Source organism: Cervus elaphus, chromosome 5 (genome assembly GCF_910594005.1).
Source record: "Cervus elaphus chromosome 5, mCerEla1.1, whole genome shotgun sequence".
NCBI lineage: Eukaryota > Metazoa > Chordata > Mammalia > Artiodactyla > Cervidae > Cervus > Cervus elaphus.
Genome location: NC_057819.1, coordinates 53,435,311 through 53,463,247, shown reverse-complemented (window position 1 = coordinate 53,463,247; position 27,937 = coordinate 53,435,311). Strand labels below are relative to the sequence as shown.

At 43.0% G+C, this 27,937-nt stretch overlaps 1 protein-coding gene across 1 annotated transcript in view; it reads left to right on the top strand.

The window, feature by feature from the left end:
* Window positions 1–27,937, top strand: part of RNF150 (ring finger protein 150) — a 263,115-nt gene that overhangs the window by 209,211 nt on the left and 25,967 nt on the right. The window contains exon 6 of the mRNA XM_043902483.1: window positions 2,866–3,076. Coding sequence (XP_043758418.1) covers window positions 2,866–3,076 — 211 coding nt within the window. The remainder of the gene's footprint in view (window positions 1–2,865; window positions 3,077–27,937) is intronic.

Sequence of the window (27,937 nt, the reverse complement as noted above, 5' to 3'; positions counted from 1 at the left end):
GAAGTGATGAGACAAAAGGAAAGGACTTTGAGTTTCTAGGACAGCAAATTGTGGAAAGTTAAGTATATGGGGGAACCAGTGGCAGATAAGGGCATGTCAATCAGGTTTGTTGTATGTTCCATTTTGGTGTCAAAATCACCCAGCAGCTTATGATGAGAATGTCCTCTTCCTAGTGGAAGAGAGAGAGACACCCTTACAAATGTATGTCCTGCTTTTAGGCAAGGGTTGGGGGCGGAGAGAGCCTTTCTTTACCTACTTCTCAAGAAAAACAATCCTTTTGCCAAAGTAGCATATTTCGGGATTGCATATTCTGCTACCCTTCAAAGGTATACTTTAGCTTTGCACAAAAATTGAATTTTTAAAGTATTTTCTCAAATCTTCCCTCCATTGATCTAAGATCTGGGCAGACACTAATATTCCCAAGTTTTTGGAGTAATAAACTGAGACTTACATAAAATTTCCCAATTGACATTTATCAAGTATTTAATAATTGTCAGCCACTACGTGAGGGCTTAGAATTCAAGATCAGTGTAGTTGATTCATTTTAAGAAGCTTATGTCTCACTTGTATGTGGAATCTGCATGGAACAGAAACAGAAAACAGATTGGCGATTGCCAGAGGTGGGGGGTGGGGGGGAAATTGGGTGAGGGGGTCAGGAGGTACAAACTTCCAGTTATAAAATAATTCCTGGGGATATATAATGTTCAGCTTGGTGACCATAGTTCACAACACTGTGTTGTATTTTTAAAGTTGCTAAGAGAGTAGATCCTAAAAGTTCTCATCACAAGAATAAAAAATTTGTAACCATGTGAAGTAGTGGATATTAACTAAACTTATTGTGGTGATCATTTTGCAATATGTACGTGTATCAAGTCGTTGTACAACTTTAATGCAATATTCCATGCCAATTATATCTCCATAAAATTGGAATAAAAAAAAAAAAAAAGAAGCCTGTATACTAGTAGAATGAGACAAACACAATAACAAATGAGTTCAACAGAGTTGGAGAAGTGTGAAAAGTTACAGTAGCAAAGGTGACTACTTGGGAGGGAGCACCACTCAGCAAAGAGGCATTTGGGCCTGGGATTTGAGGGGTGGTTAGAAGTTCACCAGGGTAAGCTTGAGACCTTGGCATGGGTGAGGGGAAGGGGATGGTTGGGGCAAACGTCATCCTGAGTAGAGGAATAGCACGTGCTAAGTCACTGAAATAGGGGATATATTCCAAAGCTAAGGGTAAGGCCAGAAAAGTAGGCTGGGGCCAGACTGTACACTGCCTGTTTGCTGTAGTAAGGAGTTTATCGTTCATTCTTTAGGGGATAAAAAAAAAAAATCATATCTATGTTTTTTTTTAAGTACTCTGGTGAGAAAGTGGAGAATGGAGCATACTGGGGAAGAAACTGCAGGGAGATGGGGAGACTGGGAATGGGGCGGAAAGCGTGCAGAACATACCTGCTTGTGTCCAGTCATCTCAGGAGGTCAATTCTGTGAGTTGACTTTTGACCACTCGAATTTCAATGAATTGACTCACTGCCAGTGGAAATGGAGAAAGCAGAAAGAAAAGAGAACACAGAGGAGAGGGAATGAGCTGAATTTGAGGGTTTTGTGGGATGATGGAGATTTCCAGCTGACTGCTGAAAACGCAGGTATGGAGCTCAGGAGACTTGGTTTCAGAATGGAAATCCAGCGCAGGAGTCTAGCAGGTTGAGTTCCTTTCTTTGTGCTCCCAGTGAGTCCATGAGTTGTAGATTTTCTCTTTGAACTTTGCACCCAATCTGGTCTTTGTGATGTTAATTCAATCAGTGTCAACCCAGGGTTCTCCTTACCTAAGCCTTTAGAGATACAGAGCATGTCATTGTCATCACTCAAGGCAATGTTGCTGTTCAGACTGATGGAAAAAAAAAGATAAGTAGTTATTCCTACTACTTCTCAAGATCATATCTCTCCACCCCCAGCTTTTAAAAGTAATTTTTATGAGTTTGGGCAGGGACAGAACAACTGAAAATCATTTTTCAAAATCTGCTCATGGAAGAGATATTCATATATTCAATACCACTTCAACCAGCAAAACTAAAACCAGAGTAAGACTGTAAGATAGCACAATAAAGAAATAATTTACAAAGCTGGTGACACAGGCTGCCTTACCAAATAGGGAGCCTCCCATTTCTATGTGTTTCAAGTGGAGCTCTGAAGGATTAGGAGGGGCAAGAGTCCTGTAGTAAGTAGGTAATTACACTGGATGGCCTCACCCTTGTTTTATGATTTTAAGATTTTAATTTAGAGAATTTGATAAATATGTGATCAATTGTACGTTCTACAAGTAGGACTATTTTCTCCAGCTGGTTTTTTGGCTTATGTCAACAACAAATGCTTGTGCTTTTGTGTGTGTGTCTGTGTGTGTGTGTATATGTGTGTATCTCTGATGAACAATTCACAATGCGTCTTATTCTGTCTCCCCTCTCATGCCAGTAGTTCATTTGCAAACAACATATGGGTCTTTGGGGCGAATTATCAGGCTGTCATCTACTTCCTATTATAAGAAGTAAACACTATATATAAGAAAGAGCCATTATTATAGATAAATGTCATATTATTCCCCCTAACTAATTTTATTAATGTATGGATATTACTACTCCTGGAATTAAAACCTTGTCTCTAAGTCTAAACAGAGACTTTGGAAAGAAAATTTTGGAAGATGTGTTCATGTTAATTACAGGAGCTATATTGTGAAATGTCTTTAAATAAAGTGATTCAGGAAGACACAGTAAAAAGCTTAGTTTCCGGCAGGACAAAATATTGAGGCTGTAGACATCTCATCCCTAACTTGATGACGTACGCTAAGAACAGGTCCTTTTCTGCTCCTGTCAGCCCAACGCCGACTGCCTGGACGACGTGCCCATCGACTACGAGGGATCTCTGGGAGGTCCGCCCACCAACCAGATCACAGGCGCAAGTGACACGACCGTAAACGAAAGCTCGGTCACTTTGGACCCTGCTGTCCGGACTGTGGGAGCCTTGCAGGTCGTCCAGGACCCAGACCCCACCCCTCAGGAGGGAGAAATCATCTTCACCACCAACAGTAAGTTCTGCCGTGCACACACCAAGTGCCCTTATTCCCAAAGGCTATTGCCTCGTGAGAATTGGAAAATGGCACTTGTCCTCAAGAAGGAAAAAAAAAAGAAATTAAATGACCAGAATGTTGCCCGGCTGACCCATCACACCCAACAGTCCTTGCGAGGCCCAGCTCACGCCTGAGGCAGCAGGGCAGACAGCTGGCATGGGCCTCACTCACCCACACCCGATGCCACCGCATTGTACACAGAAGCAAGCTGGTACCCGTGGTACCAGAAGCAAGCTGGGTGGTGGGTCTGACCTCTGAGAGTGGAAGGCAAGGGAGAAAAGCAACTGCAGCGGATGGGTAGTGGGAGTGGGATGGGTCGCAACACGTGTGTGTGTGTATGTGTGTGTGTGTACCCAAGCTAGAGCCCTCCTGAGTGTGCATGTCCGTGGCAGCCTGAGCTGGTCTGGACAGCACATAGGAGTGTTATCCTCACTCTGGCTGCAGGACTCGTGCAAATGGCACCCCTTTAAACGAGCGTTCCTGCAGTAAAACCTAAACCACTTACATGGTGACATATTCAAATATCTTTGGAGCTTCCTCCCCATCTCCTGCATAGACTCAAACTAAATGCTCTTCTGGTGGACAGTAAGGTATAAAAATATTTAAACAGCTCTTCTGGCATATGACTGAAGCTAAAACCTCAAGTATTTCTTCTACATTCTAATACACAGGAGATAGAAGTGTCAGTTCTAAGGAAATCATCATTCAAATTAACTCAGGTTTAAGGTTAAAAGGGTAGGTGGATAGTGCAGTTTTTAAATGAGGTGTATTTTTTCCCTTAGTAGAAGTAGCCTATTCACTATAGAAAATTTGGAAATGAAGCAAAGCGGATGAAAGCATGTTGAAATATTTCCTTCTAAGTCGGCCTCTTTCTTACATATTTGTGATATTTATACACTTCAAGAGATCATTCACACTGAAATTTAAAGATACATTTTTCTGATGAAGAAGTGTAACAGCCCTCATTGTTGAAAGCCTGAAAGATAACAAAAAAAAAATGAAAAAATGAATCAATGCCCCACTACCCAGAAACAAGCACTGTTAACATTTTGGTGTCTTTCCTGATAATCTTTTGATATAGTTGAGACAATAACCATAGGGGTGAGCATTCATTATTGTAACCACAGAATTTCACAAGACCTCAACGGAGAGTTTAGCTCAGTTCAGTGCTCAGTCGTGTCCGACTCTTTGCAACCCCATGGACTGCATGGACCCCATGGAGAGTAACTAAGAGTTACTGGGTGATGGGACTCCCCTGGTGGTCCAGTGGCTAAGACTCTGCACGATGCAGGGGGCCTCAGTTCCATCCCTGGTCAGGGAACTAGATCCCACATGCCGCAACTAAGAGTTCCCACGCCGCAGCAAAAGATCCTGTATGCTGCAACTGAAAGATCCGCATGTCTCAACCAAGACCTGATGCACACAAATAATTTTTTTAAAGAGTTACTAGGTGGTAAATATCTGCCCATGCAGGGTGTATTAGTTTTGGGTAGATATGAGTTTTGACTTGGCTTTTAGAGGCATGAGGATCTCAATACTGAAGCCATTACACATTAAGAAGTCCCTAAAGATAGATTATGATCCCTTTGTTTTGAATGTCTAAAATGGTACAAAAGCAGTTTTGAATTTTTTGTAACCATACTAAATAAAAACAAGTTGGTAGGGTTGATTTTAATAAAATATTTTATTTAATCCAATGTAGCCAAACTGTTTTACATACTTTATTTTATACTAACTCTTGAAAACCTGGTGTGTATTTTATACTTAGAGCACATCTCAGTTTAGACTAGCTGCATTTCAAGTGCTCAGAAGCCATGTGTGGTCACTGGCTACATATTGGAGAACACAGATTTAGAATCCTAGTAATTTAGGGATCTAAGAACTTTAAAGATCATTCAGTCTTAACCATGATAAACTTCTGGTTTTCACCATATGAAAATTGAACAGAGGAGTAAGTAAGTGACTGACTCAGATCAAACATTACGTTCTCTTTGCAAAGTACAACATTACCCCATAATTTCCCATTTATTGGACACGCTCAGTTACCATCAAGCATATCACCATTAGTGGTCTAAGTGAAGTATAATATATTGGAAGACCTGATAAAATTTTGCTAGCAGTTCAAAAACACTTAACACGTGAACTTTTTTGAGCCCATGCTGAGGCTGTGCTGCACTCAATTGTGTCAGACTCTGCAACCCCATGGACTATAGCCCACCAGGCTCCTCTGTCCTTGGAATTCTCTAGGCAGGAATACTGGAATGGGTTACCATTTCCTCTTCCAGGGAATCTTCCCAGCCCAGGAATCAAATCCATGTCTCCTGTGTCACCTGCATTGTCAGGCAGATTCTTTACCACTGTACCAACTGGGAATCCCTTTTGAGCCCATAAAAAGAATCAAATTAAAAACGGATCCTATTTCTTTCAGTGAAATGATTGATTGACTTTCAAGAGAAAGTGTGTCATCTGTTAGATTCCTGATTTTGAAAAGTGGCCACATACTTCATCTCAGTAAAGCCCAGATGACAAATGAAAAGGCATAGTTTATGAGTGAAAATACAACCAAAAATGAAATAGGAAATTAACGTCTGTATCCAGATAATTCATAATCTCAAACGGTTTTGGCTAAAACGGACTCAGAGTGCTTAGGTTCATACCAGGCATTCAGTAGCTATTCACTGAATGACTCAAGGTGAAAAGTGTTTGATCTAAGCTTGAACAGGGAGCTTATGTTCACAACAGGAGGAAAAATGCCAGGCAATTTCAAAGGAAGGTCTTGGTAGAGATGAAGGGACAAGAGATGACATCTGTAGTCTGAAGACCAGTGCCATATGTCAGCATGGCTAAAGATACCAGCCTCTTAGTGCAGAAACTGAATTGTTCTCACAAAATACTTTTCCTAGGCCATTTCTTTTTTTAATTGAAGTATAGCTGATTTATAATGTTATAATTCTTTAGGTGTACAGCAAAGTGATTTAGTTTTATCACTATACATATTCTTTTTCAGATTCTTTTCCATTATAGGGTATTACAAGATATTGAATATAGTTCCCTGTGCTATATATTAGTTCCTTGTTGTTTATCTGTTTTATACATACTAATGTGTAATCTGTTGGGCTTCCTAGTCAGTACAGTGGTAAAGAATCTTCCTGCTAATGCAAGAGACATAGGTTCAATCCCTGGGTTGGGCAGATCCCCTGGAGGAGGAAATGGTAATCTGCTCCAGTATCCTTGCCTGGAGAATTCCATGGACAGAGGAGCCTGACGGGCTACAGTCCATGGGGTCGCAGAGAGTCACACACACACACAATGTGTATCTGTTAATCCCAATTTATCCTCATTTTCCCCTTTGGTAACTCTAAGTTTGTATTCTATATCTTTGAGTCTATTTCTATTTTGCAAGTAAGTTCATTTGTGTCATTTGTTTATTTTTGTGTGTGGCATTTTTTTACATCCCAGATATAGGTCGTATCATATGATATTTTAGACCATTTCTGATTAGTTTTATTTATTGGGATTTGACAGAATATTCCAAACATAATTTTTCTGATTAGATTTTTTAGTTGGAGGATAATTGTTTTACAATGTTGTGTTGGTTTCTGGTGAACAACAGTGTGAATCAGCTGTAAGTATACATATATCCCCTCCTGTGTTAGCCTGATTAGATGTTAATGATTTATGCCACTAAGTAAATGGCTGTAGATTCCTTAAGGGAAAATTCCCTCCTCTATACAGATTGCACATTTGCATAGTGCCCTAAGTCGGATAATCAATAAAGGCCAAACACAGACGCATGAATGATGAGCAGAAAGATTCAAGCTTCTCATCCAACGTTACTGTAACCAACTCCCTAATGCTATCAAAAAAACACAGATGTGAAAGAAGGGGATGTGGGGATGTGATATTGCTACAGACCACAAATAACCCACTGGGGGTTGGACCTGACCTTTTTTTCTCCCTTATCCTTTCCTACCTCACATCTAAAGAGCCAGAAAATTACTAGAAAATTACAAGAAATGAAGAAGTAACAGTAGCTAACAAATACCGAACACCAACTCTGTACCAGGCATCCTTTTACATTGTCTACATGGATTAGCTTACAACAACTATGTGAGGTAAATATTATTTTTAACCTCATTTTACTGATGCAGAAATAGCAGCACCGAGAGATTAAAGTAACTGGCCCGAGGTCATAAGCTAGGGATGGGTGGAGCTGGAATTCTCAGGACCAGCTGACTCTTAGCTGAGCATGAGCATGCCTAGCTGAGCATGCCTAGCTATGTTCACAGGATGAGAAAGGGGAGAAAATGAACATGGTGCTCACTTCATTTTTTTTTTTTTTACCCTCTTCCTCCATTTTTCTAAATCTCTGAAAGTTCAAAACTGTGTTTAGTGTCAACTTGCATTCTCATCCCTACCTCCGTTCTTCCTTTCCTGACAGTGTTGGTGTAGAGTCAATCACATGTACGTAGAAGTCATTTCAGCCCTCAGGGGGGAACAGCGTAGAACAGATTGCCTTTAGAGTGAAAATGGGAAAATGTGGCAGTGAAGGATCACCCTCAGTTCCCAGGAAAGGAAAAAAAAAGAAAAACATTTACAAAGGAATGGAAATCCAGACTGGTTGCTAGTCTGACATTTGAGAGAAAGACATTCTCGTGTGCATAGTGTTAATGTTTCTGACATTTCAGCTTTTATCACCTCATGCGGCAGCACCAAATCAGTTTCTCTTCCACTTTGGTGCAGGGAGTCATTTGTATGCTTGCACAAATGTCACCCACCAATCTTTTTTTTAATTAATTGATTGATTCACACTTATCTTTGGCATTGCTGGGTCTCCGTTGCCATGCGCGGGCTTCTCCTTGTGGTGGCTCCTCCTGTCGGGGAGCGGGGGCTTTTGGGCACGCAGGCTTCAGTGGTTGCGGCTCCCTGGCTCCGGAGCACAGGCTCAGTAGTCGTGGCACACGGGCTTAGTTGCTCCCTGGCGTGTGGAATCTTCCTGAACTAGGGATCGAACCGGTGTCCCCTGCATTAGCAGGCGGATTCTTAACCACTGGACCATCAGGAAAGTCCCCACTCACCAGTCTTTATCTGCTTTCCTGTTTGCACCATACTCTGCCTTCTGACACTCCAAGCCCAGCCTGTAGCTTCTTGGATTGGCTTCAGCAGGGGAAAAAGTTCCTTAGGACCACAGGAAAACGTAGCTAAACAAATGACCTGGTGTGTTTAGAGACTCCAGATAGGAGCTAGAGAAAGACACACAGAAAAGAAGACTCTATCACTCCTCCTCCAAAACAACCCACCCCACTCCACACTTCTCAAGAGGGTCTGAGACCTTCCCTTTGTTTTTCAACGAAGTTGCTGACACCACCATCCATTTCTTAAATCACCGTCCATTATTGAATCACTACAGGCATCTTCTAGCTGCCTCCAGATCATTACCCACTTGCCACTCCCTCCAACTCAAGCTAGAAGGAATCAGCAGTCAGCCCTGGGGTGGCAGGTGGAGGGTGGAGGGGTGGAGGGAGCCGGGAGCTAGAAAGGGAGGAGATGGACCACGTCCATTTCTCCCAGATTCGCCCCTGTATGTTCTGAAAAGCAGACAACATAATGTGTTTGGTCAGGAGACCTGGTCTTCAGACTTCACAGAAGGAAGCAGTCCACATGAATCCTTTATAGGCTAACAGGTTCAGACTCGACCAGCTGAATTGAAACGTGGTGTGGGTTTCCTCTGGGAAACTTCCTGCTATATGAAGCTGGTATAATAGACCTGCCTGGGGAGGAAAGTTCTAGCAGGAATTTTCTGCTCACCTATAGGTAACCGACAGTTACAAGAGTCCCTTTATGTCCCAAACATGGACACAAGGATTTTTTCTTTTTTTAATCTATGGGCCTCTCCCCTTGTAAGACCCATCACTCCGGACAGATGGACCTCCACTGCTTGCCCACAAGGCCTCCTGCAGCGCCTGCACATCCGGCCTCTGTGTGCTGAGTCCCTGACTGTCCAAGCTGAGCCCAGTCCTCTCACTCCCCACGTGGTCACCTCTGGGACCTCACACATCATCTGTCCTGACAGCCCTCTCCAGTACTGCCCTGTTCCCAGCCCCTGACCCCACACAGGCCATCAGCCTCCTCCCTCCAGACTCCAGGCAGGCAGGAGGCCTGAGTCCACGGTCTGTTTCGTTTTTTAATCTTTTGGCTGTGTCAGAAGGCATGTAGGATCTTAGTTCCCTGATCAGGGAACCCAAGTCCCCTACATTAGAAGCTCAGAGTCTTAACCACTGGACCACCAGGGAAGTCCCTGGAGAAGACCAACTTTAGCTTCTCTAAGGCCTGAGTTTGTTCTCTCTGAGTCCCACCTACATGAAGCAGAGTTTAGAATCTCCTTCTTATAGAGGGGGTGGAGTTTCTCTTACAGGAACCCCTCAGTGGGGGTGGTCTTGGGCAGTAGCTCCTCCCCTTCTAGAGTGGGATCCAGGAGTCAATGCTCGCTCCTTGGACAAGCTCTTTTCCAATTTACCCACCGTTCTCTCCCTCTCTCCCCTTGTTACTGTCATTAACGGGGTGATGAGGTCCAGAGTCATCGAACGGGTGCCCTTCACATCTACTCCATCCAGCAGTGGTATGGGGGGCCCAGGGGCTGGGTGAGGTGGGAAAGGCTGTCTCAGAGTACTTTGTTGCCAGTAGCTCTTCAGTAGAAACTGAGGCAGGAGGAGTCCCACAAGTGCAGAAGAGTTAGTCCCTAAATGTCTTCATGGGCTTCACCAGAGGGCACATTTCTAGCTGATATGGGAGCCCTGGGTTTGATCCCTGGATCGGAAAGATTTCCTGGAGGAGGGCATGGCAACCCACTCCAGTATTCTTGCCCGGAGAATCCCATGGACAGAGGAGGTGGGCTACAGTCCATGGGGTTGCAAAGAGTCGGACACGACTGAGCGACTAACGCACACACACACACAGGAACTGAACTACAGTTCCTTTGCAGAGAAATGAGAGATAAGTCAACCTTTTCAGAAAAAAAAAAAAAAAAATACATATATATAGATAGATAGATAGATATGCTCACACTCTTCAAAATATACTCATGATACAAAAAGTAATTGTTTCAGCAAAGCTGAAACTGCAGCCCAGCAAAAAGTCATTTTCAGCCAAACGTGTTTAACAGCTATCACGGTAAGCACTGAGGGCTCTGCAGGAACACAGATGACAGAGTAATTATGGAAAGAACTCCCAAAGAGTTCATTCAGAGACTACTTGTGCTTCGTCATTTCTGGAAGGATCCGCTTTCTCTTCTTTGAGGAACTCAATAGGAACCTCTCTAGGGAGTCTTCATTCCTAAAAACAAATTCTCTTAAAATGAGGCCAGAAAAGACTTAACTTTTTTTTAAGTTTTATGTTTATTATTTTGGGAGCCATAGAGGAGGAAGCATCCAGAATATCTACATTCAAAAGTTGTAAATGCCCCTAGACTTGCTCCAACCACAAGCTGAATACAAACATAAGAGAGAGTGAGGTTTTTTTTTTTTTAGGTCACGGCATGAGAGATCTTAGTTCCCCATGTGCATGCTAAGTCATTTCAGTCATGTCCAACTCTTTGCAACCCTATGGAATATAGACCGCCTGGCTCCTCTGTCCAAGGGATTCTCCAGGCAAGAATACTGGAGTGGGTTGCCATGCCCTCCTTTAGGGGATCTTCTCGCCCCAGGGATCAAACCCATGTCTCCTGCTTTGGTAGACGGTTCTTTACCACTAGCACCACCTTAGCTCCCCAACCAGGGATCAGACCCATGCCCCCTTGCAGTGAAAATGCAGTCTTAACCACCGGACCACCAGGGAGAACTCTACTCAATGCTCTGTAATGGCCTATATGAGAAAAGAATCTGAAAAAAAGTAGATATATGTATAACCAATTAACTTTGCTCTACACCTGAAACTAGCCCAACATTGTTAATCAACTGTCCTCCAATAAAAGTTTAAAGAGAGAGAGTATTCATGTCTTTTCCAGAGAACTCAATTTTGAACCTCTGGGTCAAGGCAACTGAGAGCAAAAGGGAGGCTTGGCATGTACATTCCTTTTCTGTTCCAAATGGGCAACTACATTTTGCTACATTTGCAAAGCTGCAATCTCCAGGTTTTAATGTGACTGCAAAATATACTGGTGCATCCAGAAATAAACACCTCTAGAGAAAGCATTCCAGCGTTGATTAGAAAGGACAAGAGTGAATAGCCTCCTCTGCTTTTTTGACTTGCATCAAGGCCTGAACTGTCAAAGTAGCTCCCCTTGACTGTGGATAAATATGCCGGCTGGAATGAGCAACGAGAATGATGTCCCTTGGTACCCATAAGATTCCCATTAGCCCTGGAAAGATGATTGCTTTGATTTGTGAGCCTCTTGCATTGTGGCAGACAACAGAATCAGCCAACCGGGTAAGATTTTAGACCTCACTATTCTCTACCCTTCAGGAAATACTTCAGCCACGGTGAATTACTTCTATACAAAATGAAGCGTTTGCGGACAGTGATATTGCCCTCCCGACTCATCTCGATAGCTCAGATTGTGCCAGGTCCATGGAGTCTCATCCCCGCCTTGTTTCTGGGCCCTCCAGCTCACCAGCTCAATCAAGGCTTCCAGAGAGGAGCAACTGTTGTGGAGAGCAGAGATCTTTGTGATACGCACGTGCTTTCATCAAGTTTCCCTAATGACAACCAGACAATCCACAAGCCATTTTCATTCCTCCTCGATTGAAAGCATTTGCCAACCTAAGAAAGCCCACTCGGGGCCAGACTCCCAGGACTTTTCTATCCTGTGTCTGGTGCCTTGGCCACGAGTGTGTGGAGGATCTGGAGATGTCCAAGCTGCCTGTGAGAAAGTTCATCAGTTTAGACCACAGATACATTGCTGCTGGGAGCACTCAGCCTGGGCTGAGTGATACATGCCATCGACCTGGGAGACACTGCCCTCTTAGAATGAAATGGCCCAGCAAGCAGGCGAAATCCTTCCATTGCTTGGAGAGTGTCTCAGATACTCTGAATTATTGATAGCACCATATCCTGGTGGTGCAGACGGTAAAGAATCTGCCTGCAATGCAGGAGACCCAGGTTCGATCCCTGGGTTGGGAAGATCACCTGGAGGAGGGCATGGCAAACCCACTCCAGTACTCTTGCCTGGAGAATTCCGCGGACAGAGGAGCCTCGCGGGCTGTAGTCCATGGGGTCACACAGAGTTGGACACGACTGAAGCGGCTAAGCAGCAGCACCATCTCCAGTTTGATTAATTCCTCCCAATGCTGTCTCACTTTCGGTAAGCACTCCAAAAGTGAGCTAGGAAAAGGCTGTTGAGCAGACCTGAATTCTACCAGATATTGACACGTTGAGCATGGATTGCAGCAGGGACGTGGCATCCAATGGCAAGAAACATAATTGGCAGGTCAAGCCCCTTTTCAGTGGTGAAGCAGCATCAAGTGTGAATAAGATAATGTTTCTCTTTGCTTTTCGATTCTAAAGCACGTGGCAGAGCAGGGAAGTTCCACCATTCAGAGATTAAGAAGGCAGGGAAGAGCTGAAAATGTCCTTTGGCTGACATAAGAACTGGCTCTAAAAATTCAGAGTCAGGGTTCCGCAACTCAAAATATTTTGGAAATGAAATTCAGTGGTTCAGGAGAAAAAAAAAAAAACTGCATCTCTCAGAACATCACTGGAGCTACTTGAAATCAGATGCTATAATGGAAACAACACTAGTCAGAAACAAACAAGTGGGGCCTTAGGTGTGATTTGGCTCCAGTTAACCATGTGACCTTGTGTGAGTCACCTACGCTTTCTCTGCTTTCATTTCCTCTGTTGTCGAATGGGGCACTTTTACCAGCAGTTGATTCCTGAGACCAGTTCCATAATTCTGTGATTAACGTTAGACTCCCTCTCTTGGTGTCCCTCCAAGTTTTGCCAGGAGAGGCTCAATCAAGACCTTGCATCATCACTTAGAAGCCCTTCCTGATTCCTCTCTCCTCCCAGTACCACTAAGTCATCCTAGCAAGGAGCTGTGTGCTCAGCACTCTCCCCACTGCAGCATCCTCTGAAACTTTAGAGGGTCGCTATGAGCTGGCAGCATCTGCCCAGACTTTTATAGATCACCTTTTATGTATATCGTCCTGTAAAACGGATGGGAGACAAGACAGACAAGTGTCAGGGACTGGAAGAGCAACATGACTCTCACCTGGATTCCCCCTAGGGTCCCATGGCATCGTAAACCCTGTACCTAGACCGTCACAGCCCTCTGCTCACAAAAGGCCCTCAAGAAGCACTTAACCTGGGATGCTGAGATTCTGGCTGTGCCCAGACTCAGGCAGTATTCATTTTCTTTGTTTTTAAAGACAGTTATTAACTGTTACCTTTCATTGAGCACAAGCTCTGTGTCCTCTACATACAATGTCTTATTTGACCATCATAGCAATCTTATGAGATTGTCATCTCCATTTTATAGATTCCAAAATCATTTCCCTAGATCAGTTGTTTTTCAAATTGTGGGTCATTAAGTCAATCTTGTAAGTCTGGACCAGTATTATGTATATATGGGCTCCCCTGGTGGCTTAGACAGTAAAGAATCTGCCTGCAATGCAGGAGACTCAGGTTCCATCCCTGGGTCAGGAAAATCCCTGCAGAAGGGAATGGCTTTCCACTCCAGTATTCTTGCCTGGAGAATTCCATGGACCGAGGAGCCTGGCAGGCTACAGTTCATGGGGTCACAAAGAGTTGGACATGACTGAGCGATTAACACACACATGTCCAACTCTTGTGTATATATATACACACACACAGTCTTTACCGTTGATTTTAACAATAACAGCTATTGGGATGCCATCAGCAAGTGTATGGCATGTCATGTAAACCAAAAGAGTATACAGAGCAACTGTCTTATTTCTGTTTTAACAGTAATTAAATTAATTAATAGTAATGCTAGACAGTGGGCAAGCAGTATTTAGAAAAAAAATCATTGTATTTTTTTCAATAGATAGTGGTTTCAGTGTTTGTCTGTTTATGTATTCATATGTATGCAAATACACAGTTTGATATTTACTCCCAAATCTTACACATAGAATTTTTTTTGCATGTTTATAGTGTTTTCTTTTTTTACAGTAAATACCACATATGTTGTCTCATTTTCTCTTCTCAGGGAATTTGTTTTTTTTTAAAAAAAAAAAAAAGACATCATTTGGAATGGATATTATCTCCACTTTACAAAGGATATTAAGGCACAACTATCCCATTCAGGGGGCTTCCCTGATAGCTCAGTTGGTAAAGAACCCACCTGTAATACAGGAGGCCCCGGTTCAGTTCCTGGGTCGGGAAGATCTGCTGGAGAAGGGATAGGCTACCCACTCCAGTATTCTTGGGCTCAGCTGGTAAAGAATCCGCCTGCAATACAGGAGACCTGGGTTGGATCCCTGGGTTGGGAAAATTCCCTGGAGAAGGCAAAGGCTACCCACTCCAGTATTCTGGGCTGGCAAATTCCATAAACAGTCCATGGAGTGGCAAAGAGTCATTGTTGCTCTGAAATTAAGGAAGAAAACCTCTCTCACTGGACTCCATTTCCAAGGTAGTCTATACTATGTGTGAATCCATTCATGTATCTGTCCCTTAATTTTAAAGGAAATTAGTAATCATCTCAGAATAGCTCTAGTCCATCTAAATATTTTATAACTTAACTGTTTTACATGTCACTAAAATATTTAAGCTCCAGATGCGTTATTAAGGATTTAGTTCAACTGTTTAACAAGTTGAATACTAAAAAGTGAATTTCTCTCTTTCTTTGTGCCTCTGAAACTATGGTGCAGAAAAGTGTTAATAATTCATGTCCATCCATCCTTAAAGCTGCAGGAATAAGAAATCTTAATATCATCTTTCAGGGGTTTGAGACTTGCTCTCTTCTGGCAGAAAGGAAAACCTTTTTTAAAAAATATTTATTTATTTTACTGCAGTAGGTCTTAGTTGCAGCATGTGGGATCTAGTTCCCTGATCAGGGATCGAACTAGGGCCCCCTGCATTGGAAGCTCGGAGTCCTTAGCCCCTGGACCACCCAGGAAGTCCAAGAAAAACCTTAAATTCATTGACAGATCATTCTTCCTACCATCTCAAAGCGTGCTTCACCCATAATATCTTCTTCTGTCTTCCTAGCATTCCTGCCTAGTAGAAACAAACAGTAACATCTATCCCAGAAAGAAAAACAGAAGTAGGGGGCTAAATCGAGTTCTGGCCCCAGCCTACTTATCTTTCCAATATTCCACCACGTGGTTAAAGTGGTTCCCTATAAATAAATACCAGAAAAGCTCACTTGTTCCAAGTTAATAGTAGAGTTAGAAACAAAATCAAAGCATGCCCACATGAGAATGATTTTTATTTATTTTTTTACAGGCTTTTTGATGTGGACCATTTTTTAAAGTCTTTACTGAATTTTTACAATATTGTTTCCATTTTTTTATGTTTCGGTTTTTTGGCCAAGAGACCTGTGGGATCTTCGCTCCTTGATCAAGGATAGAACCCACACCCTCTCATTGGAAAGTTAAATGTTAACTACTAGATTGCCAGGGAAGTCCCGAGGGTTATTTTTTTTTTTTAAGATTTTTAATATAATTTGTATTTATTTATTTATAGCTGTGTTGGGTCTTGGTTACTTTGCAGGCTTTTTCTCCAATTGTGGCTCCCAGGAGCTACTGTCTAGTTGTGATGTGCAGACTCCTCATTGCAGTGTCTTCTCTTGCTGCAGAGCATGGGCTCTAGGCATGCAGGCTTCAGAAGTTGTGGCACATATGCTCAGCAGTTGCAGCTCCCAGGCCCTAGAGCACAGGCTCAGGAGCTGTGGGTGTGGGACACAGGCTGAGTTGCTCCATGGCTTGTGGGATCTTCAGAGAGCCGGGATCAAACTCGAGTCTCCCGCATTGGCAGATGGACTCTTTACCGCTGAGCCACCAAAGAAGCCCCAGGGAATGATTTTTAAATCAAGGCATCAGGACTGGTCTTCTTGGTAAATGTCATCATCTAGAATCAGCTCAAGATTTCTGGCTGTACATGGCAGATTGAGCCCACAGGTTTATCTCTGCTACCTCACAAAGTCCCACCAAAGCATTCATGAAAGGTATAAACCTACATAGACTGTAAGAGCAGAGTAAAGACTACAACAAATTTTGGAAGACAAATGAGTGGAAACACTTAGTGAAGTGGGGAAGGTTGACTTCTTAATGTCTTCTAAGGGAGAAGCCAGTGAGAAGCTAGGAGTTTTACAGCTAGCTCAGGGTATAGGGCACCAGATACCCAGGAGGACTGTGGTATGCAGTGATGCTCAAAAGAAAATTAGGTGAAATGCTGTGTAAAGAGCATTTATGTCTCCAAGATTGTGTCCCCCATTCTGAGCTGCCTGGTCGTCGCCTCAGACTCTTATTGAAGTCCCTTCCCTAGTCGGCATGTCCCACCCACACACACTTAATCATAGTGCCTCATTGCAAATATGAATGGAGGGCAAGGGTGGCTTGAGAACTGCAAAAAAGTCATGAAATCTGAGAGAGAGAGAGATGTAACAAATGAAAATAAACTCTAAGGAAACCAAGATAATTCATATCACAGAATTCTATAAGCTGTTATTTGTATCCTTAGAGATATGGGATAATATGGGATAATATCACATTTATGGAAAAGAAGCAGATGATAGGAATTTTTTTGAAATGAGGAGATCTTGAAAATTAAAAAATAATTTTTAAACATATATATCAGAGTGAAAATTCTCATAGAATAATTGAAAGATGAAATAACATTTATCTTGTTAAACTGTGTTCTTGATATGAAATAAAAATTGGAAAAAAGTTAATTTGATTTAAAAACTTTTTTAAAAATTAAGTATAAAACTAAGGATAAACAAAAAGGGTCAATTGACATGCCATTGAAGAATTCATCCACTTTTTCAACACATGTTTTGTATTAGCATTCCTCCCTTATGATGTCTTTTTACTACAGTGAAGAATTATGACTTCGCCTGGCCTCCTTGGCTTGAGAAAATATGTTTGGTACCCGATTTTTAAGAGCATTTCCTTTCAGCGTGCTACATGTGTGTTATCTTTTCAATATTTAAGTGTATAGGTTTAGTTTACAAATTAGTGACTTCAGTTTTTACAGTGAAATTATTCTCCAGCATTCACACCAATAAAGTTTGGATTATCTCTATTCTCACGCTGCTGCCTTCCATAGTCAAATAGTCACCAACCCATGTTCATTCTGCCTTTTAGATCTCTCTCCATGTCCCATTTTCCTCCTCATGGCTATAATTTGAGACCTTAGCATCTCTGACCTTGGTTTTTGCCATGGCTGCCATTTCACTCTCCCTGTTTCTAGTCTTACCATCCTCCAAGTCTGTCTTCATTCCTGCACTGCCTAAATAATCATCTATAGAAATCTTGTTGCTGTTTTGTTCAAGACATGTTTATCCCCTTTGGGTTAAGATCTCAAGCTGGCTAATCTAAACAAATCATTAAACATTTGGTTTCTTCATATCTCTCCATGATTTTTTTTGCCACTCCCAGCTGGTGAGTTTATAGGGAAGCATTTGTAAGCCACTAGTGGTTCCAGAGGGAGAAAACAATGGCACCCCACTCCAGTACTCTTGCCTGGAAAATCCCATGGACGGAGGAGCCTGGTAGGCTGCAGTCCATGGGGTCGCGAATAGTCGGACACGACTGAGCAACTTCACTTTCATGCATTGGAGAAGGAAATGGCAACCCACTCCAATGTTCTTGCCTGGAGCAGCCGTGGGACGGTGGAGCCTGATGGGCTGCCGTCTATGGGGTTGCACAGAGTCAGACACAACTGAAGCGACTTAGCAGCAGCAGTGGTTCCAGACTCGCTGCCCCAACTCTTCTCCCTTTAGGTGCCAAGTCTTGCATATCCTTCAGGCACGTCTAATCTTCAGTATTCTCTGAGATGCCTTCTCTGTTACTCTGAGAAGAATCGAATTATCCTTCTAGAATATCTCCTTTCAACCAATGATCTCTGTTATTATTTCTTGAGGAATCATCTGTTGCCCCACCGAACTTGGAGGTCCTTAAAGGGCTTGGACTCTGGCTTTACACCGTCACGTTCTGACACCCAGCACAAGTTATGGCTACGATTAGATTCAATAACAGGCTTCCCCTGTGGCTCAGTGGTGGAAAATCTGCTTGCAATGCAGGAGACGCAGGAAACGTGGGTTCAGTCCCTTGGTCAGGAAGATCCCCTGGAGGAGGGCATGGCAATCCACTCCAGGATTCTTGCCAGGAAAATCCCATAGACGGAGGAGCCTGGTGGGCTACAGTCAATGGGGTTGCAAAAAGTTGGACATGACTGAAGGGGCTGAGCACGCACACAGATTCAATAACATTAGTAGAATAAATGAATGAATATGTTGAATGTTAAAGGAAAGCAACAATAGCAGTAGTTTGAACTGGAAGAGTCTTTGTTGCAACATATATTGGTGTTTGAAAAGAATAGGTATATAATCTTCCAAGGACATTCAAAACTGGACCAAGACACCAGCAGATGAGCCTGCCCATAGCCTGTTCCTCTAGAATGACACCGAGACCCTAGACCCCTGTGACAGGAGCACAGATGCTAAACTAGTCCCCCATCACAAGGAAGGAAGGAGATTAATGCCTTGTAGAAATGGGTTAATGACTTATTATTAATCATTATTGATATCGGACTACACAGCAGAAATGAGGGATTGAAAGCAGTGGAGAGAGACAAAGTGGCAGAAAAAGCAGCAAAAGAAAATGCGATGGGAAAGACTCTCCTGCCTGACTGTGCCTCCCTTTCTGCAAATGCCGTGGGAATGTCATTCAAACCAAGAGCCCAGGAGCCAATGCAGCTCAAATGCTCTTCATCTTTTGTTTTACACCATCAACAGTCCTCTTCTTACTTCATACTAACCCATGATGAATGACTGCAAGGAGATTAAACCAGTCAATCCTAAAGGAAATCAACCCTGAATATTCTTTGGGAGGATTGGTGCTGAAACTGAAGCTCCAGTACTTTTGCCACCTGATGTGAAGAGCCAACTCATTGGAAAAAACTCTGATGCTGGGAAAGACTGAGGGCAGGAGGAGAAGTGGGCAACAGAGGAAGAGATGATTAGATAGCATCATCGAATCAACGGACATGAGTTTGAGCAAACTCCAGGAGATAGTGAAGGACAGGAGAGCCTGGCGTGCTGCAGTCCACGGGTCACACAGAGTCGGAGATGACTTAGCGACTGAACAACAACAACAATGATGGTATTACCCTACCCAGAGTAACACAGACTTGGAGAAACCAGTTGTCTTTGGCATTGGGCAGTTCTGGGCCCAAACCCTGGCTGGCTTCTGACTGAATAGCAATGGTCAACAAATAACCTCCCTGGGCCTCAATTTCCTCATCTTTAAAATTGACCAGGGAATTTTCTAGCAGTCCAGTGGTTAAGACTCCACCTCTCAATGCAGGGGGTGCAGGTTTGATCCCTGGTCAGGGAACTAAGATCCCACCTGCTACAATGGCTCAGCCAAAAAAAAAAAATTGTCCAAATAAAAATCCACCCTGCAAGTATGTTGTGAGCATGAAATGAATCAGTGTATAGACAGCTGCTGACTCAGTGCCTGGCACTCAATCAGTCATAGACATTACCTCTGTCCCCCATCCTCCACACCACCTCTCCATGAGACCACACACTGCACAGACACATCACAGGTACCTATTAACACAACAGAAATGTCTTGATACAAATATCTGTAAACCACCTTTCTCAGATAGATTCCAAGGCCCAATAGCTCTAGGTTGTATCCTTAATCATTTGCCTGTGAAGATGAAAATAACATCACCTTGTTCTTCTTCAGTTAACAGAATTACTTTATTTCCTGAGCCAGAACTGCATGCTCTCTTTTAGTTATTTATCTTTTCCATTAGTTGATCACTTGAGGACTCCTGAGTTATAAACAGCAATCTTTATTACCATGATCTCATATAAAATAATGACTGTCCTTATAATACCGTTTACAGAGAAACCTCTCGGGTTATCAGCAACATCACTAGGCAGCCCATCTATCAATCAACAACCCATTAGTGTCAGTTCCTAGAAGGTCATAATTATGTCTTCCTATGCATGACTCTGTGTTTGGTTATATTCAACAGACAGCAGCCCTCCCACTAATCTTAGTGTTTTGAACATACAGACTGACAGAGAAATGATCTGTAGATAAACCAGTAATTTTATTTTTTAAAATTACACTGGTTTATACTTTATTTTCTTAAGTCACATATTTTATAGAACAGATCTAAATCATTCAGATGCCTTAAATAAAAGATAAACTAGTAATTTTAGATTTGCCAAGTCTTGATGTTCTTTTGGGGCTTCCCAGGTGGCACTGGTGGTAAAGAATCCACTTGCCAATGCAGGAGACGCAAGAGACACAGGTTCCATCTCTGGGTCGGGAAGATCCTTTGGAGGAGGAAATGGCAGCCCTCTCCGGTATGCTTGCTGGAAAATTCCGTGGGCAGAGGACCCTGGCGGGCTACAGTCCATGGGGCCACAAAAAGTCAGACACAACTGAGCACACACACATACACAATGTCCTTTTTGCATTCATACATGAAATCTCAGGGAATGTCTCAGAGCAAAAATCTTGGAAGTACCCGTTGATATAAGCCTCCAAGTTGTCGGCACTTGGGCCCCACACCGTCACCGAGAAAGTCCAGTAGGAGATCTGTTAAAATATAGAAGTATCTTGAACTCATTGGCTTCAGCAGGGGTGGTCCTTACTGCACTTCCTCCCTTTGGGGAAAAAATTTGCTGGGAAACTTCTGAAGAAAAGAAAATATATTGTGGTTAAGTGACTGAGCCAAACTCTTTTCCCCAACTCTATCCAAAACACAGCTGGTGATCAATGAGGTGTGGATAAGTTAGAGTGCCAGGTTGGTGGGGAACTGTCCTTCCTTCTTACTCCAGAGGTTTCCGGCAGATCACACACCGGGGCACCAGGGTGAGAATCAAGCCAGGTTCGATGCGCACAGACATATACACACATGTATACACATGCGCTCACACAGGCATGCATGCATGCACACTTTACCCACCGCCACCACCACTGATCACCAGGTGTTCGCTCATGATCCCAAACCAAGAGGAGATAGATCTCTAGAGATTCTCAGATATTCTAGGCAGAGGGAGCAAAGCGAAGTTCCATCTGACTCCTCCTGCCTGCAGATGGCTGGACTTAGCTCTTAGAATTTCTGATCATGTTCAGTGAGTGCATGTGTGCTAAGTCACATTCACTGAACGTGATCAGTTCATGGGGGTCTTTGTGACCCCCATGGACTGTAACCCACCAGGCTTCTCCATCCATGGGATTCTCCAGGCAAGAATACTGGCTATTCTTGCCGTGGTAGCCATGCCCTCCTCCAGAGGATCTTCCCGACCCAGGGATCTACACACATCTCTTATGTCTCCTGCATTGGCAGGTGGGTTCTTTACCACTTATGCCTCCTGAGAAGCCCTATGTTCAGTGAGTAGCCAACATTTAAATATAGCAAAGCTTTCCATACCGATCTGAATTGCCAACCTGAAAACGTTGGAAGCAACAGCAATCCTGGGTCTCATTCCCTGATGGTGTCAACTGGCTGGATCTGAGTTGCAGGAGCCCCAAGACAGGGCATGTGCTCTACAGATCACCACACCTCTGAACCCCAAATGTATGGATTGTCTCAGGGTCAGAATACTTCCTGCATATGCACTGATGTCTCAGGGGCAGTCAGTGTTTTGAACTGTCATATTGGGTCTCCTTAAAGTGATACCTATTGGTAAAATCATGCAGGGCAACTGTGTATGTCACTTAAGCAACCAGTTAAAACTCACTCGTAACTAATGTTCCCAGCAGGGAGGAGCGATTACTGGATTTGTACTCAAGTGCCATTGAATTTCTTTCTTTGTCAAACCAATCATTCTTATTTATCTAAATACTTCTGCCTTAATCAGAGCTGTCAGCTCCAGAAAGTATTGACGGCATTAAACTCCTGCTGTGCAACGAGAACAGTAGAATGAATTTTTTCAGAAAAAATAATACCAGCATAATACCTCAACTGTTATTTAAATAAGTCGTTAATTAGAAAATTGGATCTGGAAATCAAACTAAGCAGAAACACAATGGATTCAAAGGCATGTCTTCCCTATCTTAGAGATGAAGAAAATCTGTGCAGTAGGATAAATAAGCACTCACATGTATGGGCGCATACATGTTATATGTAGAAACGTTCACGTGTAGGCACATGTGTATAGCAGGAACACACCTACACCTATTTATACACACAATCACATGTGTATACACACGTTCATAACTGCATCTTATATGTAGTTTTCAGAGTGCCTCAAACAGTGCTTACATACACCCACAGTCTCTGTTTAGATGGCATACAGGTGCACATATATACAACCCAGTATCAATAACTTTGCATCCCAGTAGTTAACCCCATCTCAGCAGGGGTAATTAGGGTTTCTGGTCATGACTGTCAGTTTACTCCTCATAGGAGTGGAACTGTGGTTCCAGCTTGACTAGTTAGAAAGGGAACAGCTCTCCAAATTTATATAGGATTGTGTTTCTTTAATAGATCTGTGTATGTTAGTCATTCAGTCATGTCCCAACTCTTTGCGACCCCATGGACTGTAGCCCACTAGGCTCCCTGTCCATGGGATTCTCCAGGCAAGAATACTGGAGTGGGTTGCCATTCCCTTCTCTAGGGGATCTTTCCAACCCAGGGATCGAACCCAGGCCACCTGCATTGCAGGCAGATTCTTTACCATCTGAGTGATCAAGAAAGCCCACAGATCTAAAGTCTGTCTAATATCTGAACAAAGGAAAGACAGCCCTACAAGTAAGACAGTTCCTAGATTAAGGTACAGTGATTCCCAGCACCTGTGCCCTGTGATAGACTTTACAGCCAGATCACAACTGTATGCGCCTATGTCCACACTGAGTATGTCATCTTCAGCTGGTGAGGCATCGGGGATGTGGCCAGAGGGCAAAGCTTCTGGGAAGCGGAGGGTGGGCCTTTATGAGACAGCATAGAGAAGTTTTAACATTTCCCATTCCTCATTGACACCTCTGCAGATAATGTAAGTTCTCAGCAGGAGAGCTAAGTCAAGGCCGGCCCTGCCACCTGCTGATTGGGCAACTGGGTTAATTGCCTAACCTCTCTGCACCTCTGTTTCTCACCTGTAAAATAGAGTAAGAAGAACATCTGCCTCATGGGATTAAGTGTAATGAAAATGTGTTAGAAAAGCACTTGGTGCATTAAGAGTGTTCAAAATGTGTTCTCTCCAAGAGCCTATCGCATAGCACATGGAACTCTGCCTGATGTTACGTGGCAGCCTGGCTAGGAGGCAAGTTTGGGGAGAATGGATACATGTGCATGTATGGCTGAGTCCCTTGGCTGTCCACCTGAAACTATCACACCGTTATTCGGCTATACCCCAGCACAAAATGTGTCTAGTCGCTCAGTCGTGTCCGAGTTTTTGCAATCCTGTGGACTGTAGTCCGCCAGGTTCCTCTGTCCATGAGGATTCTCCAGGCCAGAATACTGGAATGGGTAGCCTTTCCCTTCTGCAGGGGATCTTCCCAACCCGGGGACTGAACCCAGGTCTCCTGCATTGCAAGTGGATTCTTACCATCTGAGCCATCAGGGAAGCCAATACAAAGTTAAAAAACAAACAAAAAAAAAATGTTCGCATTATCTATCAGTCAGAGAAGAGGTAGAAGGAACTCAGACATTATTAAGCATATACTGTGTGCCAAGGATCTTGTAGAGAACATATTTTTTTACATATTTTAGTTTTTACATATTTTAGTTAACCTTCACAATCGCTGTCACCCTTTACATACAAGATACTGAAGTGCAGAGCAGTTGGGAACCTCCCCAGAAGTCCTACATTGAGTAGGTGGAAGGCTGGCAAGAGAGCTCTTGTCCTTCTCCACACCCCAGGGTCTCTTCTTACCCTGGAACTTCTCAAGTGTGGTCTGAATACCTGCCTGGGCTATAATTACAGAGCAGACCCCAGCTTCCACTCCAGATCTGCTAAATCACAGTTTCCATGGATGAGCTGAGAACGGTCATTCTTACCAGACTTCCTATGCGATTCTTTCTAAAACCAGAGTTTGGAGATGTGTGCCTCTGCCCCAGAATGCCCGCCCAAGGAGGACGGAACCTGGACGACTCCCATTCAAAGTGTCATCCTTGTGTGCTGCCCAGTCGCTAAGCTGAGTCCGACCGCTGCGCAAACAGCAGCCTGCTACCCGCATCTGTCTATGGGATTTTCCCAGCAAGAGTGCCGGAGGAGGCTGCCTTCTCCAGGGGAGAACTCATATCTTCTGTGTCTCCTGCACTGCAGGCATATTCTTTAGCTGCTGAGCCATCGGGGAAGCCCATCTTATCCTTAGGGCCCATTTAAATGTGGTCTGTATCTACTCCGATAGTAATTGCATTCAGGGACACTGGAGTTGGAACATTCTCTTCAACCCAACTAAGCTTACCTCGTTCCTGTCGACTCAGCTTTGTGAATTTTCCAATGGACCACAATAGTGTGGTTTTGTGTGATTGGTCCTTGGGTGGATCCTTCTTCATAGACCCCTCTCCCTGTCTATCCATGCCTGTGATAAAGACGATCAGTGGTCTCTGTGATACTGATCCCAATGCTAAAGGAAATCCACAGAAAATACAAGTATATTTTTATTCAGTCCTGCCTTGATTATGATCTTGATGGAGGCTTAATCCTGGCAGCCAACATTGCTATAAGGGGCAGAGGACACTGTCTTTTTATTGTTGTAATTACTCCTTTGCTCATGAAACACTGCACCTGATGTATAACCAATGTGCTGATGCAGGCATTCACTTACATTGTGAGCAGAACCAGTAACTCCAGAATCGCCTAGGATAAAAGGAATTGTTTTCTGTAGAGAAGATGCCTATAACAATCTGAGATACTAAAGCAAGTCCTTGATCCAACAGAGCAAAAGATGAATTTGGAAAGAATTGCAGTTGATTTTCTCAAATACATAATTTTGCTGAGAAAAGAGGTCTTTAGTGTCATAAAATTAACTGCTAATAGAAAAGGATAAGGCAACAACGTTACCTCTTATAGTTCCTTTGGGTTCTTGGCAGCTAAGACCTGCAAAATTGTTCTAATTAGTTGGTAGTGGTTGCACAGCATTAATTTCTGCCAAAGATACAGTGTTGAAAATATCTTTGAGGAACTTAACACTTGGAAGGGGGCTTCTCAAGTGGCGCGGTGGTAAAGAATCTGCCTGCCAATGCAGGAGACACAAGAGACTCGGGTTCGATCCCTGGGTTGAGAAGAGCCCCTGGAGGAGGAAATGGCAACCCAGTATTCTTGCCTGGAGAATCCCACGGACAGAGGAGCTGGCGGGTTACAGTCCATGGGATTGCCAAGAGTCAGACGCGACTGAGTGACATCTCACACACTCACACACACACACACACACACACACACACACACAAAACACTTGGAAAGAGGTAATAATGGTAGGAACTCTGTCTTTCTTTGCTTTTATTTTTCTGTCTTGATGACAGTGGCAGTTATGGGATGTATAGAATCGTGGCTTAATCCTCATAATGTACATAGCTCCTTTCTTAGAGTTTTTATCCTCCAAGACAGTTTGATGGGACTTGCTTTTATGGTGATGCATGTCTGTGCTTATCATCTGTCCATCTTCTGCCGCCAGGGTTCTCTCAGTGCTTCCATATGTATCCTTCCTCCTAGAGAAACCCTGTCTCTAAAAATGCAGCCGTAAAAAGGAAAAATGTGTTTGCCCCCATACTGAAATTACAGTCAACGTTTGAGGGAGAATGCTCAAGGAGTCACAGAAATCCCAACCAGCTCTCACTCTGTTCGAACCTCCTGGTCCCTCTCCATGAGTTTTATTTTCCTTAGGGAGAATGGAGGAAAATTGAAGCCAGCCTAGTAGGTTCAGAAACAGAACCAGCAAAGATAAAGTTCTCAAAGACCCTCACTGCTTTTGCCAAATCCCAGGGCTTGCAGATCCCAGGAGTACTCTTCTCTCCCTGGGACCTCCCTGGAATTGAAGATGCTTCCATGGTATTCATGGAGATTTAGCATCAGATGAGTGTGTTGCATGTTATTGGCAGATTTATTAATTTTTAACACCATATTTACCATTATTGACAAAGCACCCCACATTGCAGGAGACTTTACAAATAGTCTCAGGCAATTGATCTTCTGTGGCAAAGTAATATAAAATATTTGCAAGGAGGAAAAGCATGGGGGGAAAGAAATGAACATTGAAATGAACATGGTAAGATCTCTCCAGGAATATAGCACTTCCTATTTGTGATCTGGCTGCAGATTCTTTGAAAATGCAAGTACAAAATGTTCGTTGGTCATGTGCTACTGGAAAACATTGGCAAAATGATAAACACAGTATGGAGCAATCAAAGTTATGCAGGAGCACTGTCCCAGACAAAATGTGTAAATCAACCATGGAGTAAAAAAAAAAAAAAAGAGAGAGAGAGAGGGACTGGACATATATTATAAACATCAATAATCATTCCAAAAAGCAGCAGCATGATTCATTTCTTAAAAATTCAGACTCTACATGGGCCACATGTTTGAATGACTTTCAGTTATCCAAAATCACAAATATTAAGAATAACTAGGGAGAAAAGACATTGTAAAATACTCTTAAATTATCTCGAAGACCTCACCAGAGGTTAATCTCAAAGTCTGTTTTATTAATTAAATGAAACTATTTGCCACCGATGGTAGTGATTTAGTGTAGTATTTATTAATGCCTATTTTGAGCTTGGATAAAATTGCCCCTTCTCTAAAAAATTTAGATTCTAACAGATGTAAAACAGATGTGTACAAAGTAGAAGTTACTTTGCCAAGTACTCTTTTTAAAAAATAGGTATCATTTGCCAGATCTGCTAAAGGCTTTGTCTACATAAGGGATTTGTATAGCTTTCGTTAGTTTACAAAAGAGAGGGAGGAATGATCGCTCTTGGGCTGGTGCAGAAAACACTAAGACCTTAAACCCCACATTAAATTCCAGAAACTCCCATCAGGCTTGTTCAGGGCACTTGGCCTTCAAACACATATTCAAGAATATTAGTCTGAAATACTTCTGCCTCGGATTTTTTCATCCTTCTACTGAAACATTGCTGGGTTTATAGTCATTTTCAGTTCTGTGTTTATCATTGATATGTTTCCCCAGTCACGGTCATCCAACTATAAGTGGTACCTTTCCAATTCAAGTCTTCAAGCTTAACAAGCTACTGACTTGGCCACACCCCTACCTGGCTTGGCCACACCCACACCTGGCTTGGCCACACCCACACCTTTACCAGGGACAGAATTCCACACAAGGGGCCCCATTTCTCAAGGGGGTGCTGAGACTAATTCTGAAATCATTAAAGAGAAACAAGAAACCAGAAATAGAAGATAGAAGATACCTACTAAGGTGCAGGACTTGGAAAGAGCAAACGTAAAATTCCTGGCTCGTACATACAGATAAGTCACTTACTGTGAGATGTAGATCTTGGGGGAGTTTTTTGTATTTTTTGTATTTTTGTTTTTTTAAATTTTATTGGAGTATAGTCTATTTACAATGCTGTGTTAGTTTCAGGTGTACACCAACGTGATTCAGTTGTATATATTGGGGCTTTCCAGGTAGCGCTAGTGTTAAAGAACCTACCTGCCAATGCAGGAGATGTAAGTGACAGGGTTCCATCCCTGGGTTGGGAAGATCTCCCAGA